The 15601-nt window shown below is 35.5% G+C and overlaps 2 protein-coding genes and 1 pseudogene across 4 annotated transcripts; 1 reads left to right on the top strand and 2 right to left on the bottom strand.

The window, feature by feature from the left end:
* The first annotated feature begins 874 nt into the window (after positions 1-874).
* Positions 875-1605, top strand: LOC149029364 (10 kDa chaperonin, mitochondrial-like; annotated as a pseudogene).
* LOC149029363 (deSI-like protein At4g17486) lies at positions 1518-7019 on the bottom strand. 2 transcript variants are annotated; one of them, XM_089141610.1, is made up of 5 exons: positions 6896-7019; positions 6399-6631; positions 3465-3752; positions 3141-3221; positions 1519-2368 (listed from the first exon to the last, which is right to left on the bottom strand). In XM_089141610.1, exons 2-5 carry the CDS (start codon positions 6547-6549, stop codon positions 2226-2228), a joined length of 663 nt encoding a protein of 220 aa, XP_088997736.1. In that variant the 5' UTR covers positions 6550-6631; positions 6896-7019; the 3' UTR covers positions 1519-2225. The 2 variants fall into 2 exon arrangements, with proteins under 2 accessions (XP_088997741.1, XP_088997736.1); XM_089141615.1 differs by having other exon boundaries at positions 1518-2368; positions 6399-7019.
* Positions 7020-9282: 2263 nt separating this feature from the next.
* Positions 9283-15340, bottom strand: LOC149029362 (nudix hydrolase 8-like). Of its 2 annotated transcripts, none has more exons than XM_089141635.1 (9): positions 14785-15340; positions 13621-13889; positions 12227-12292; positions 11889-12026; positions 11587-11664; positions 11303-11353; positions 11125-11159; positions 10354-10438; positions 9283-9929 (listed from the first exon to the last, which is right to left on the bottom strand). In XM_089141635.1, the coding sequence occupies exons 1-9, from the start codon at positions 14918-14920 to the stop codon at positions 9726-9728; spliced, it is 1062 nt and encodes a 353-aa protein (XP_088997761.1). In that variant the 5' UTR covers positions 14921-15340; the 3' UTR covers positions 9283-9725. The 2 variants fall into 2 exon arrangements, with proteins under 2 accessions (XP_088997761.1, XP_088997754.1); XM_089141628.1 differs by having other exon boundaries at positions 9287-9929; positions 10354-10462.
* Between the last annotated feature and the right edge of the window lie 261 nt (positions 15341-15601).

The raw sequence follows: 15601 nt of genomic DNA, 5'->3' as shown, positions 1-15601 counted from the left end.
TGACATTAGTTCTCATTAATGCCCTTCCTTTAACTGGTTAATTATACACTTGGGACTCCCAGTCTTCCGTCTCTAAACCTGGAAATGTCAATAGCGCCCAACATTTTTTTTCAGGGAGTAGTTGTTATTTTTTTTTTTTTTTTTTTTTTTTCTCTTCTCTTCTCTTCTCTATATATGGGTTTTTGGATATTACATATGTCGTGTGGGTGTCAATAAAAGCTAGTTGACCTTCTTTTTTATAAATTCATGAGTAAATTACAGATTACACACTTTAGTGGGGCTTAACCTCTAGGTTGCACGATTTAATACTATAAATTATAGGTTGCACGCATTAATACTATAAATTATAGGTTGCACGCTTTAATACTATAAATTATAGATTGCACACTCTCAAAATTACAAGTTGCTTACTCCTAACATTCTATCCAAGATTATGTTAAGTTATGAATAAAATGATCACGTTACCCTCATTAGGGTCAATTGATATAATTATCTCCATTTAAACCCTCTCATACCCAAACATTAGGTGGGTGAATAGAAAATCTATTCATCCATCTTCTACCAACACCTCGCCGAAAATTGCTACCACCACCTCTGAAAACCACTCCAATCCCTCCCCTGCCAGCAACCGCCATCCTTACCTTCCCCCACCCCTCTCTCTCTCTCTCTCTCAAAGAAAGAACAAAAGCCCTAGGAACGTGAGAAAAATCCTAGATCCTAGAATATTGAGCATAGGATTCTAGAAGCTACAAACTGCTAAATCTACAAGTCTCGTTGCTCTCCTGAATTCTCTCTCTCTCTCTCGGAGAATCACTCGAATCCTTGTTTAAAAGAACTCTAGCATCAACAACTTTGCTTTCAGTCTAAGGTAGGCATGGCGAAGTGTCTAATTCCAAGCTTGAATAGGGTTCTAGTAGAGAAGGTCATTCCTCCTTCTAAGGTTTAAAGTATCTAATGATACAGTACGATAACAGCCGATACGTATCCATATTGGACACAACCGATACGATACATTTCGATACGTCACTCCATATAATTGCACTAAAATACATTGATCAATACGATACAATACTCGGTACGGGATGATACGTCTCTTAAAATCACCTGACCGATACTCGATACCGATATTTAGACCTTGCCTCCTTCGAAGACCAATGCTATTATTCATCTTCCCAAGAAGACTAATCAGGTAAATCCTAGTTCATTTGTGAGCTTTCCTTTGTAAACTTCACCATTATAGGTTATGTTTGATTGACAAGTTAGTGAATGGTTTTGGATGTATCTATAGCTAAACTCGGGGAAAGTGGTAGCAGCAGGACCAAGAACATGAGACAAGGCAATGAATATGATCCCCGTTTCTGTAAAAGAGGAAGATATTGTCCTATTACCCGATTATGGTGGTACTCAAGTTAAACTCAGTGACAAAAGTAAGCTTGGTTTCTATATTATCATTTCTTTTCAGTCCTGTGGCTTGATCTTTAGAAACATCCGATCTTTCCATTTTTAATGGTTGTTAGTTTTTTTGATTCTTGGGTTACCTGGGATTTGTTTTGCAGGTTCTATCTTTATAGGGATGATGAAATTTTGAGTACTCTACATAATTGAGTAATTATGGTTAATTCCCCTGATTTATTAGATGATGGAAGGTTTACTTTTTTAATATATATAGATTCCAACCCAAATATCGAAACAATCAGACTCAATGATATTCCATGAAAAAGTATCAATTTCTTGGTGTAGGTTAGACTTTATAAAGATTGGATTCACAAAAAGATTCCTTTTTAGGCTCAATAAAAAGGAATCGAGTTATTTTGATATAAGGCGCCTGCATATATAATCTGCAAGAGATAGAACCCATTAGGAGAAACAGGTTTCTTTAGAGGGTCCAAGAGATAGAACAGACAGGGTTGCACAGTCTAAGCCGATGGTTTCTTCTGAGATGTATAAGCTTCATCAATCAACAATTCAGGTATCAAAATTTAAGATTCCTAATACATTACAGATGGTGGAAAGGAATCAAACTCGAAAACAAATGTATCCTATACAAGGAAACAAATCTAGGCATTACAATGTGAAAAGTTTTGGGTATATATTGGAGAGGCCATAAGAGAGTTTTGATCAGTAACCACCAGCATAAAGAGAAAAGTTATTGACACAAATGAAAATTATACATTGCTATTACAGACAACAGGCATGCACAAGGATGAAACAAAGGTTGTAGTTAATCACATGAGATCCTTTGCAAGCCTCACTGGCTTCTCATCTATAAATGCCACATCACCATTTTGTGGGGACAGCAGGCGATGATCTGAGCTCTCTTCCTCACTGTCTGCTGATTTCGATGAAGCAACAGAATAAGATCCATCATCTGTTGAATCATTTTTAGAGAAAAAGAGAAAGAATAAGTCGGACAGAGAAGGGCAGGGAACAAACAAGAAAACTACCACATATTTCTCAACCAATATACAGGAGTTCCTAGTCCCACTGCATATGATAGGCCTTCAAAATGACAAAGTAAAACAAGTCGTGACATGATTCTAATTTCCCTGCTCCAACTAGTTAGTGCTCCCAGAACTTCCAGTGATATTGCAAGTTAAAGCATATCAATAATACATTGGCTTATGATGCATGAACAAAGACATGGCCCTAGATAGAGTGGGATAGCTGATCAGGATTCATGAAGTGGAAGACCATTTAGTTGGGTTTTATAGCTCAGTTTGAGTTTTAAGTGTATCTAAAAAAGGTGAAAACAAAAAGAAGGATTAGAAAATGCAGGAACAAAAAGGATGACATACGAATGGCACAAAGAGCAGATATGAAGCCAATATCTTTCATTCTTTCCTACCAAGTTAAAGTGTAAGATAAGTATGACTGTTCAGACCATATTACATCAAGATCTCTTTCAAAATCTACTAGATCGTTAGGACAAAGAACCAATAGTCAACCTACGAGGATTAAATAGGACACTGGAACTAAATGACCAACAAAATTTAATCAGATCAGATTTTTAACCCCCAAATGCAAAACAGGAGAAAAACAGAATTAACTTCTCATCCTGGAAACAATTAGAAAATATTCGATTAATTGGTATGAAGTCTTTGATCAAGAAGCAACATGCTCGAGCCAGAAATGAAACTAACCAGAATATGGTGGATGACTAGGTAGATGCGTAATTGTTGTAGTTTGAATATTTTCTGGTAGTAGACAGCTGCAGAAGGAACCTGCAACCGAAAAAGTACTAAGGTCAAAATAAAGGAAAAGCAACCATAGTTTGTAAGAAAGCAAGAAGAAAAACAAAAAGGAAATCTACTGTAAATTGGTCTTTAAAGTGTGCATCCACATCAGCTGGGAAGATGCAGGTCTCACATCTTATGCATAGCCCCAACTGAACAGCTAACCCAAACTATCCAGAAGCCACAATGTAACATCTGAAGTATCAATCTAGGCAAAGAATCTTCACTTACCTACTCTAGCTAACCGATTCACCCAACCAGGAATACGTTTTCCAGTGAGATGCATGCAAACATCATCTGTAAAATGGTTGCAGTTCTTCACAATCAAATGATAGCTATCTCCATGGTATTGTCCAGACTGACGTTCCATGAATAACCGGAACTCTGCACGGGACAGGTCAGTGCTGCCCAGCAACAATGACCGTCTGAAGACAAAACCAGGACAGCATTTTGGCTCCACCTCAAACACTCCACTGGTTGGGTACTCATGGGCTCCAAATGCAAACTCCATACCATGTACTGCAGACCAGATTTTCATCAGCACTATGATAATGTCCACCAAAATATCCATCAAATGTAAATGTACACCAATTCAGAGTGGATGTAACCATCATATAGCGAACATGTCAGAAAAAAGACTAGTCATAATAGTCATCCCATTATTGTTGTTTTCAAAGGATAATCTTCTCTAAGCAAAGACTGCTAAAATTGGCAGGTCCTAGCCATCACATGCCACCCCATACTCCAAAGAAATATCAAGAATAAATTATCTAGAAGTGCTTGAGATCGCAAATCTCAGCAAATGCAAGTCAAGCACAAGGAGCACAGCCCATAAATTGAAGGTGTCGTTGCATAGTTACTTGCATCAGAATAAAGCCAGTAAACGGAGTTAACAGCTGGCCTAAACATTCATTTTCCTTTTGCCTTCACTTTCTGTACAAATTCTATGAACTTATTCAAATATATAGGAAACTGTATGGACCAATAGAGCAGCAGAACAAATACGTTAATTTAGCAATCATGCCACCAATCAACAAATCAAGCTAATACCCAAGAAGTAAACTTAGAAGATCAGATTGATCGTATGCAAATGTGCACCCAAGGTAACATTTTACAAGCAGGTCAAAAACAGACAAATCAAAGAGGCCCCAGTCTGAAGATCTTAAAAGTTATGAAGACATTTTCCTTTTTAAATCCACACCCAAGCAGTCATATTTGATCAGGATTGTTAAAATAGATGAAGAACAACTGGCAATATGATAGCTGTTGCCAGTAGATATATCATGATTAAAACGACAAACCAAGCATCATTTAGAGGAACTACTCTCTCTCTTAAGCGGTTGTGATCTGATTTAACACTTGATATTTCCATCAGAATAGTATCTTTGGAAGTATAAATCATAACAAGAGCTTGAAGGATAGCAAACATGATAGAAGATCTCGCTCTCGAGCGAGAGCGAGATCTCGCCACCCTGAAAAATCGAGATCTCGACCGAGATCTCGCCATCTCGATCGAGATATACCATTTTTTATGTCAACTCAGTGGCCTATCTAGGTGGGTTTTAGGCTCTCAGTTCGGTTGAAACTTAGTATTTAGCCTATTTAAGGCCTTTTGAACACACTGATGACCTTGGATTTGTGAGAAAACAACCCTAAGTATGATTTCTAAGTATATCCATAATGTGAAACCGAAATGCTGTAGGATTAGGGAATGCAAGGTTATGCAACATGTAATATAGAACCTTTAAGGCATATAAATGAAAAGCAAGTGTACTAAATACATCAAATAACTTAAATGTCATCCAAATTCCATCCACATGAGTATCACAATCTCGACTTTTGAGAATAGAATAATAAAATTATATAACCATTAAAAGTTCTATATAAGTCATCAACACATACGTTTATAAGACAAGCAGGGAATGATTGATCTTCCTTTGATGTTGTAGTTGTGCTAAGAGTAGTTGCAAGTGAAAATCCAGTTGAAATTCGCTAAAAATTCGGTGAAAATTGAGAGTTCCAGCGAGATATAGCAAGATTCAGGGAGAGATAAGGCAAGATCTCGAGCGAGATATCCCATGTCGCAAAACTTGATCTCTATCTCGTCTCGGTTTATGAAACAATCGATATATCTTGCGAGATCTCACTACATATTACCAAAAAAGTGATAGTAGTTAACATGGTTTCTTCCTCTCTTTGTATTTTTCCAATTCTATTAACGTTTGATAGGGCCTACAAAAAGGACTTCATGAAAGAAAAAGAAGAAAAAAAAACAACTATGAATAAGGAGAGGCTAAATGGATAAACCTTCAACTTAGCAAATTAATTTCATATTTTTAATCTGGATATAATGCAAATAAAGCATGCAAACTCATTCTTCAATTGATTGTTTACAGGCTACAGTTCACAAAAACTATCTAAAGTATGGTTGTTTTCTTTCTTTCTTTCTTGGTGCTTGTTAGTCTTTTTTATATTTGTTTAAAATTTATTTGTGGATATTGAGTTCAATATATTTTATATGCAAGATAAGAACATAGAGTCATGTGTTTCATGAATTTTTGGGTTCCAATTATTGTTTTTTGATCTGGTTGACAGTTAGCTACTTTGGGGTTTCAATAGTTTGACAAGGATTCTTTAAGGAGTTGGTTGCTATACGAAACAAATTTTGGTCGACCCTTAATTTTGCATGCTGGAGCTAATCAAACAATCCATATAATGGTGAACTTTACTTACAATTGAAGATCACATGCTGAACCTTCAAAGAAATATTTAGACTTCCCATGGTAACACCATTTTGGCAATCGGTTGAAAGATCTCTATTGTAATATTCCTTCTTACCTACTGAAGGTTGTTCCTCTTAACCCGTGGACATAGCACCTCGAGATTGTGCGTGAACCATGTTAAATCTCTCCGTCTCTTCAATTTATTTTTGTTTATATTCATGATTTCTTGCTGTTCATTTGAATGATATGAAACATTTTCTTTTTTCCTTTTTTTGGATGAAAGCAAGACATTATTTTCTTCTTTTGGTGCTCAATCATCCAGGATAATGAAATTTTCAACAATGCAAATATATTACAAGTACACCGTACCATAACTTTCAGAATTCAATAACTGAAGCTAAAAATGCTGCCATACAAATCATACATAAAGCAAACGCATTACCTTCGATTCCAGAGTGGTAAATTCCAAGTCCAATCCAGTAGAGGTAGTTGTTTATGGGCGTTAGATCATAGACATTGAGGTACAACTGAGCACGATTGCCTTCATTCTTCTGCTCATTCGTGGGCAGGGAACTCCACAGAAACGAGCGCATGTTAAACACACCCCCAATTCTTCCAGAGGAAAGATTTTTAGGGTTCTAACCTCAGCATGCCTCAAAAGCTAATCAAAACACCCTAAATAAACAGATCGGGTAACAAATCAGAGAGAAATTAGGCTTCTAAGCTTTCGAACTCAATGTGAAACCCAACAAAATTTACAAACACAAAAAAATAAAAACCTAGCTGAGTATTTAACAAACTACGAGAAACAAGAATTGCAACGGGAATTGAAGAAAGAAAAAAAAAATCGGATTGAAGCCAGAATCTAAAAATGCGAAACGGAAATCGGAGGAAAAGAGTAAGAATATTTGGTATCGGAGGAGGAAAGAGAGATCTTACAATGAAGGTATTTCAAATTTTTTTTCTTGTTTTTCCTTCGTACGAAATGTGCGTGAGGATAATCCACGAAAAACGATCAATGAGTTCTGAGAACTTGGTGGTTTCCAAGTAGGATGATTTGAAATGAAGATACAGATTAATTAATTTGATTTTTTTTATTCTTTATAATAATGCAATAAAAAGACAAATAAGAAATAACACAATTTCAAATCATAAATAATAATAATAATAATTTAAAAAAAAAAAAAAAAATCACCACATTACCATCTACGTTTTTTGTCTCCCTAATTGTAAAACGGGTATGGGTCAAAGAAAACTTCAGATCTTCTCCCTAGCTGTCCTCTTATATTCCCTCCCCACTTCTTCGGAATTTTTTTTCCTCAAACACTAAAATTTGTAGTAATTAAAAGCAGACAAACTAGGGGACCTAGACAATAACAAAGAAGTATCAATGATAAACAGAGGTGAAACATTATACCAAGGAGAACCTAGAAGCTCCTTTAGCTGACATAGATATGCTTTGTACCATCGAGTAGGCCATTTGTGAGGGGCAGGTCATGAGCGTGTTGAAGGATAGGCTGCCCAGGTGGAGAGGATCTGGACTCATGTAACGATGTCAAGTAGTATATTTTCGATGATCTAACATAATTTTGGTATTGTACAACAAATATTACCCAAATCCCAAATCATATCAGATCGTTTTACATCTACGTTTACAAAAAGGTCTGGTATGGTACAATTGCATTAAATTATAGTATTCATTAATGATACAAAGAGTACATATATGGTATAAAATGATATAGAATATAAACAATACAGAAACAAAATAAATAGTTCGATACTGTAAGGATTAATCTGTCTTTTGGCTGGTTCGGGTGAGCCATTTTGTTTGAACCGGTTTTGGTTCATGCTATGTTTTTTTTTTGGGTAGAAATTCATGCTATGTTATGTATAAATGTTTTGGGTTGGTTCGATCAGTTAGAATATGAAAATCAGGAGGGTTCGTTCAAGGGTTTCTTCTCTCTTTGTTCATCCAATTTTTCCCTGTTCGAGAGTTCTTGCCATCTTGCTCCGGTGGTGTGCTTGCCACTGCAATTCAAAGGTTCTACCTGCGTGATGGTGTGCGATCGAAGGCTGTCAGAGGCATGATTTGGTTCTCTGTGATTATTCTATCTTTGCATTACTTCCTCCCAAAGATCTATAAAATTATTTAACGATTTTCATATTGAATTTGACTCATACCTGAGTCCCAGAGACGTAGGTCATCAAATGATTGTCTCTCCTTGCTTTACTTATGCATTTCTCAATTACGGTCACGTTTCGATAACACATACAATACGGTTTCAATATGTACCATCTGCACATAAAATTGTTGCCATAGTGTACCACAAAAGAAACCTTTTTGAAAACCATACCTATATTGTTTCTAAAATAATTCGAGGCAACATGATTTTATATTGACAGACACGAGAAGATGGCATCAAATGCTAATATTTATATAGGTCAGATATGTGAAGACATGGATAATACTTCCATTCTTGAATATCAACAAAAATACCATGTGAATACGGGAAGCAATTTTCAGGTGAGACCTTCCAATAAATCTTTAAACTTGGTAGTTGGTACATTGCAAGGTCTTTGTATTTTGAGATGAAGATCTAAATTGGTCATTCTTGTTAGGAAACAAAATAAGAAAGAAAACTTTTAGCTGAGATTATAATTTTATCATCTAAAATTTCTATTACAAGAATTCACTCTAAGGTGAAAATAAATTGTTACGTTTATCCTAAACAATATGTGAGCTTAAATTATGTACTGAGCTAACAAACAATGAAGATCTCAACATATTGGGAATGCACTGTATTTAGTTTTGAGATGGACAAAACTAGTCTATTGTGAAAATAGACTAAGGTTTGAGATTACCTTTTTCAAATAGGTATGATGGAATTCGTTCTAATTACTCTATTTTCAAAAAGAGGTATGGAAGGAAATAGGAGATTGGAGGGAAATAGGAGATTGGAGAAGTCTTCATAACTTTGCAGGTTTCAATATCTAAGATTTGGATCAATTTCCTCAAAATACTTGTGGGGGTAATATGTGTAATTTTTCCTCCGAGAATTTAACATTGTATCTTAGTTTGGATATGGATTTCAATTAGGGTTTTGGAAAATTTGCATGGGTGTTATAACACAAATTACTACATTTTATTTATTTATTTATTTTATTTTTTTAAGTTTCAATATTTGATTGGAGTGTTTGCTTGTATGTCTAATAGAGTTTCTTTCTACTGCTTTACGATCATTTAGAATAGCACTGAAGATTACTGGAAACAAGGTTCCTAGTTTGTGATCCAAAATATTAAATCTCCACTGTGTTCAGTTTGTCCTTCCATTCACAGACAGCAAATGCATTTAGAGAAGTAATGTATTTACATTTCAAATCAAGACATACATTATTTTACATCATCTGTAACACCTGAATAAAGTGTATAACTCTGTACATTGAGACGCACATACTTGTGGTTAGGTCTGATCATCTTCTCAATGTGAACTGTATGGATTACAAATTCATTGCAAACTTACAAGACACCATTCACAGACAGCAAATGCATTTAGAGAAGTAATATATTTACATTTCAAATCAAGACATACATGTTTTACATCATCTGTAGAACCTGAATAAAGTGTATAACTCTGTACATTGAGACCCACATACTTGTGGTTAGGTCTGAACATCTTCTCAATGTGAACTGTATAGATTACAAGTTCATTGCAAACTTACAAGACACTATGTGATATTAATGACCAAGAGAGTGACTGGCTCCATGGCTTCAAACCTCACAGTTGATATCTGCACACTCAACTACATTGTAATACAATGAGGATGACTTCCCATCAAATTTTGAGACCACTTGATGAGCAGTTAATCCACAATAACACTTGCCGAGTCGTGCAATGCAGATCTCAATGATCTTCATGAACATTTTGTCTTCTTTTATGACTTGTTGTTCCAGAAATTCAGTGAGTGGCATCCACTAAAAGACCACAGAAGAATATTTATCAGAAATCTTATTACAGCAGTGATTAACCGTGTCTGGTTTAATAGATTCAGAAGTAAATAGTTTTTCAAAGCTAATTGGTAGTACTCTTTCAGGAAAAAGAAAAATTTAGATGTCCAAAGAGCGAGGATTAGTCTGAGGAAGATCAACAAAACTTATAAACAGACAGTAGCTCTCAGGACCCATAGCAATTAAAACAAGAAGATACTTCAATTAAGTTTCTGTAATTGAATCATCTCTCACATAATTTTATTTCCAAATATGGAGAGGATTGATTTCTCTTGATCATGGGATTGATGATATACCATGAACAGAATACAAACACATATTGGTGGTACATGGTAGCAGATAGATGCTGTAAGGACAGAAAGGGTCACTGAGTGTTCCAAAAGATATTTACCTTGGCAGCTTGAATTTCAAGATTATCTACTTTGATCTCAGTTGATAACGGCCTTAGCATGCATATGAAGAACAGATCCGACTTTCTGAAAGCCACATCATGAGCATGTCTGAAGTCAAAGTCAAGAGATAAGAGTCCATGTAATGATGTTGACAGTTCAAAATACATATTACACTTCAAAATCTTAAGAATATAATAGGTGGAAATAAAAGAACATATTTCAGTCTCAAAAATAAAAGGAATATACAAATAATCAGAGACATTATTAGGAAAAATCACCATCAAAATTAAAGCTAGGTACTGAAGATTGAGGCAGGCACCATGAAATATGATCTACATGTTGCTAACATTGATTACTTATGGCTCGGTAATCAGTTCATTAAGTATACCAGTTGATAATCATCAGTACAACTTGGAGAGAGACTTATATTTTTGGCCAATTAGACATTGAATGAACATAGGAAGCTATCATTTTTTCACCATACTGCATGCTTTTCTTTATCTAGAAATTTAAGTCGGTCTCTTTTATCATCCAATAAAAAATTTGGGTAATGTGAATCTAACCTGCCAAGAATTTAGCATGCTCCCTTAATTCTCCCTTACACTAAGAGAGAGAGAGAGAACAATCTTTGGCAACTTTCCTTCTTTTTTCTTTTTTATTTATTTTTATTTTCTGGTAATAATTGGCAAGTCCAGTAACAGAAGGACAAAAATACGGGGGCAATATAAAGTCTAAGGAATGCAGAATTGAACAGTACAAGGACAACTTACCTAAAAGCTATCACTTCCACAAATTCTGTATCAATCTACATCTCCACAAAGAAATACAATCAAAATCAAAGGAAAACTCTCAATTAAAATATGAATGTCTGATGTAATATATCAAAACAATTAAATATTTAATAGAGATAAAGTAGCGAAGAGCGATATAATGTCACTGGAATCTTACACCAGTTTCCTCCTTGACCTCTCTTACAGCTCCAGTGAAAATTTCCTCTGACTGTCCAAAATCAACAGAACAATTAGAACACAAGAAAATTAACAATTCCATTTATGCATATGCATGCAAGTCAGTAATATGCTATTAGTAGGTGAACCAATTGTGTGTGAGAAATGAACCTGCATGACTTTGGCAAATTGAGAAGCCGGCAGAAGGTACATTGCAATCAAACTCTAAGGTCTAAAAATTGAGGTAAGGAGAAACCAGAAGTTTCATTTAATGATCCAGTGTACCTCAAGAATGAAACCTGTTGGTAATTTCCAAAAACCAATATAATCTGGGTCACAATGCTTCTCTTGGACAACAAGAACCTGCAGACATCATAAAAATATTTCCCTTTGTGTTAGCAAGACTACATTCTCTGCAACTGTAATTAAGAAACTGAGAGAAATCATCACCTTTTTCTGCATATCAGCTCATTTAGTTAATTAATAAAACATCTAAAAAATTGTATTATTTCTTTCATACAAAAAAATTCATTGAATGAATATGTTGCATTCAACAAAAAAAAATTTCACACTAGTACTCATTTTACCTCATTTTTCTCATTGATAGCAAATCCCCCGACTCCCACCTGATGCGAAGCATTAGCAGGAAGCAGGCAAGGTCCTTCAGGAAGCCAGTACGTCAACATGATGTATTCTCTCTCTGCATGGTGGTATTCGAAGCCTTGCTGTCATTAAATTATGATTTTAGAACAATCAATTACAAAAACATATCAAAGATGTAGGTAGTCAGAATTTTCACCCAAAACCTTTGGTAAAAGTAACCAATGGTGTCAAAGACCAACTTCCCTATTCAAATATCCAAAAGATTCTTTTTTGGTAGAGAAAAAAAATATTCAGATGAAGAGATGACAACTTCAAAGATTACCTTCACTGCAATTGGAACCAGTTCAGACTGTTCCAGAGGTAACTTAAGCCAAACCCCCTTCTTTCCCTACAATAGAATCACATGAAGTTTCAGATTATGGCCAGGGTTTGTCAACTGACTCAAAACAAGAAAGAAGGAAAGGTATATCATTAAAGGATATACAAATTCCAAAAAGCTGTCAAAATCAGACACATGCAAGAAATACTATGCAGACAACAACACTTTCTGTTTAATAACTTCTCTACCATCAACAATTTATTCTATATGAATTCTTAATTCTTTTCATTGCCACAATTAACATTACATATCAAATCCAACTAATTGCCTCTTCCGTAGACTCCATACTCATTGTGGCTACTTCTGTATCATTGTCCTCAGAAGCACTGGAAGTCTTCAGATCTTGCAATGCAAGAAAAAGAACCATCTGCAGTGCAGACACCTAAATAAACATTATCGTTGAGACACTCAGGCCTATAAGTTGTCTATGATCCCTGCACCCATTATTACACAAATGTATGATCAATAGGAAGTTTGTCATTCCAACTCATGTGTAGATAACAGACTTAAGGAAGTTCATCCATATCCCCTTTCAATGTGAATCTATTTGCTAGCCAACACGATGACACAAGCCATGGCTTAATTCTCAGAAAATAAGAAGTCTGAAATTCGTCACAAGCTTCATTGCCTAATAGATCCCCAAAGACAGAAAAATAAACTAGAAAGCAGAATGTTAATTTTTAACTTTGAACTCAACAAGCAGACAAAACAAAAATGACTTCATTCAGATGCAGCAAAAGACAATCAGAGTGTTCTATTACATTGAGTTCGGTGCTCAAATTATTCAAGAATAGATTAGTATTCTCCATCAGCTTTGTATAGCTTTCTTCATAGCTAGGCTGCTTGCTACCCTCCCATAATTTATCTAATAAATCCTAAGAAAAATAATATTTGGTTGCATGACTAATGTAGACGTATAGTACTCAATTGCATAATTATATATAGATGTGTTACAAGGACAAGGGAGGAGACCAAAGATGAATTACTCTGAAGTTATGCTAGAGAAACATGGGTCTAGCAGCATGATTTAAGATTAATTGGACGTCTGAACCATGAATTTGTGTAACCAATACAAAGAAGTTGTGATAAAGGTTGGGATAAGTTCCATGTATGCTGTTAAGTGTGTCTACATTTGTGAAGGCAAAAGCAAACCATTTTTTTCTCAAGCCTTAATGTAGTAGTTTATAAAGAATAGTGCTTACTAGGTTCCTATAAACCAGGTAAACTTTAGAAATGACTGAAGATCATATAATTGCATACCTGATAATTTCCTACATTGTATTAATAAAACAGTTAAAGCAGTGGATACCATGAGTGTGTGGAAAATGAAACGTCACCTCTTGTTTCCAGTGAGAAAGAGAGTACTCAAGGATGGAAGCGAAAGCATGAGGATTAGATGGTAATCTTTGTGGATTAACAATAATCCCCTCATACTCATCTTCAAAGGCATCGAGTACACTTGGTCTGGAAATAGGAATTGGGCTAATCCCATTTGCCCTGAAGATTTGAGATGAACCATTTATCACAAAGAACTTGTCTTGACCAACTGGATCAGTAGCTTGGTTTGAAGACCTTGTGTTTGAATAAGAAACCTTCAGAAAAACACCTGTGCAAAGAGCAAGGAAAAAGAAAAAAAAAAATCAGATAGGATTGTCCCCAACTAAGATGTCAATGCAGAGCAATCAGATGAGCTAGTAATTAGAAGGGCAATATTAAAAAGCAATAATAGCCAGGAATCCAACTATACAAGTCAATTTCTACAAATACTTCATTGTGTATGTTATTACTATTAGGGTTAGGGTTTAAGCACAATGTTTACTTCAAGCATTATACCTTGAGTATCTAGTTTGGAATACCTAGAGTGGTGTTTCCAGCTAGTATTTATAGACAACACTAGGTTCTACGGTTAATTGGATTCTCAAATAAAACTCATTACACTGTTGGATCAATGTCCAATCTGATGGCCTCCAGAACATAAGTTGGACATAACTCAAATACCTCAATAATTACTATGTTTAAATGTACCAAAGAAAAGAAAAGAAGTTGAAAAGGCAATTTGGATCACAAACAGCATCTACTACAAAGCAATTTAGGTCTTGGAAAAAGCAGAATCTAGCAGTTAGCAGGTGATAGAAAGCAACCAAGAATAATTCAGCATCCACCAAAAGAATAGAAATGCAAGTGTGATCCTTGGCTGATACTTGCATTTGCACTGTTATATGAATTGGCTGCTTTTGTTCTGACTTTTCGTGACATTTTCAACTAACCAACAAGAGGCCAAACATGAACTCAACCCATGTGGGTTTGGAATCATGTAAAACCAACACCGATATTAACTGAAACGGGAAGACCTAAAACGAGTCCCAAAAGAAATTTGACAAATGCCATGCTCTAAGCTTCAATTCAAACCAATTATCCATAGCCAGAACTTGAAAATAGTGTTGTTTCAAAAACAAGACGCTATATAATCCTACCAAACGGAGCACTTACAGAAATTTTACCTCTGGAAGAAGAGAACTGTCGTCTAATTTTAAAACCACGAAGGTGTCCAGGAAACATACTTGAGCAATGCCTCACCGGTGAACACAGAGTCTTCGACACAGAAACTGACCTCAAATCAAGCACATGCTGCTTCATGACTAAAAGCTTCAACTCCCAATCTCTAATGCGCTCGATACTACACCTCCCTTAGTGAAACCTAGATTTCCGTCGTATGTACTGGTCAAGAAGAAGCGAATGACATGGAGTTTGAATCGGAGACAAGGAACTGAGAAACTCAGATAGAAAGCTTTAAAAGTGGAACCGGTTACAGATTAAGATGCCATCGACAAGATTGAGGGAAAACGAAGTGGGTTCTTGCTAGACTTTCTTTGAGTGGTCTGAAATCGACAACAGAAAACCTCCAATGGCATTTATCATTCAAGTTAGAAATTTTGATTCATCAACATCACCTGCTAATGAAGAGCTTGAAATAAATAGAAGCAAAACAACAAGATTCAGGAAACAATAAAAGAGGGAGATGATTAGCGTAGCCCAAAGCTCTGAAAGCTTTTTTTTTTTTTTTTTTTGGGTAAAGCTTGAAACACTGAAATTTGAAAGGAGGGAAAGAGTGGACTGTGAGAGAAAGTATCAGAGAAATTAAAAGTGGAAAAAAAATTAAAAAAATACAAATCTGTTTTTTAATTTTTCCAACAGATTTTACGTGGACAGAATAAAAGCACGTGACGACCTATTGTCCGTAACCGACGGCGAGATTTTTAGAAAGGGATAGAGGGTTGGCCCCACAGCACGAAGAGGACCAATCGGATTATAGATGAT

The sequence above is a fragment of the Hakea prostrata genome, chromosome 1 (assembly GCF_041222555.1).
Source record: "Hakea prostrata isolate BN-2017 chromosome 1, UWA_Hpros_2, whole genome shotgun sequence".
Classification (NCBI taxonomy): domain Eukaryota; kingdom Viridiplantae; phylum Streptophyta; class Magnoliopsida; order Proteales; family Proteaceae; genus Hakea; species Hakea prostrata.
The sequence above is the reverse complement of the archived record's forward strand: the minus strand, read 5'-3'. Positions and strand labels throughout refer to the sequence as shown.

Excerpts from the sequence above, each read along its gene's own strand:
- LOC149029363 (XM_089141615.1), bottom strand. The coding sequence starts at position 6,549 with ATGCGCTCGTTTCTGTGGAGTTCCCTGCCCACGAATGAGCAGAAGAAT. Across the intron at positions 3,753-6,398 it reads TTACCACTCTGGAATCGAAG|TACATGGTATGGAGTTTGCA; the intron begins GTAATGCGTTTG and ends TCTGGTCTGCAG. Across the intron at positions 3,222-3,464 it reads GAATCGGTTAGCTAGAGTAG|GTTCCTTCTGCAGCTGTCTA; the intron begins GTAAGTGAAGAT and ends TTTCGGTTGCAG.
- LOC149029362 (XM_089141628.1), bottom strand. The coding sequence starts at position 14,920 with ATGAAGCAGCATGTGCTTGATTTGAGGTCAGTTTCTGTGTCGAAGACT. Across the intron at positions 13,890-14,784 it reads ACAGTTCTCTTCTTCCAGAG|GTGTTTTTCTGAAGGTTTCT; the intron begins GTAAAATTTCTG and ends CTCTTTGCACAG. Across the intron at positions 11,354-11,586 it reads CAACAGGTTTCATTCTTGAG|TCAGAGGAAATTTTCACTGG; the intron begins GTACACTGGATC and ends GATTTTGGACAG.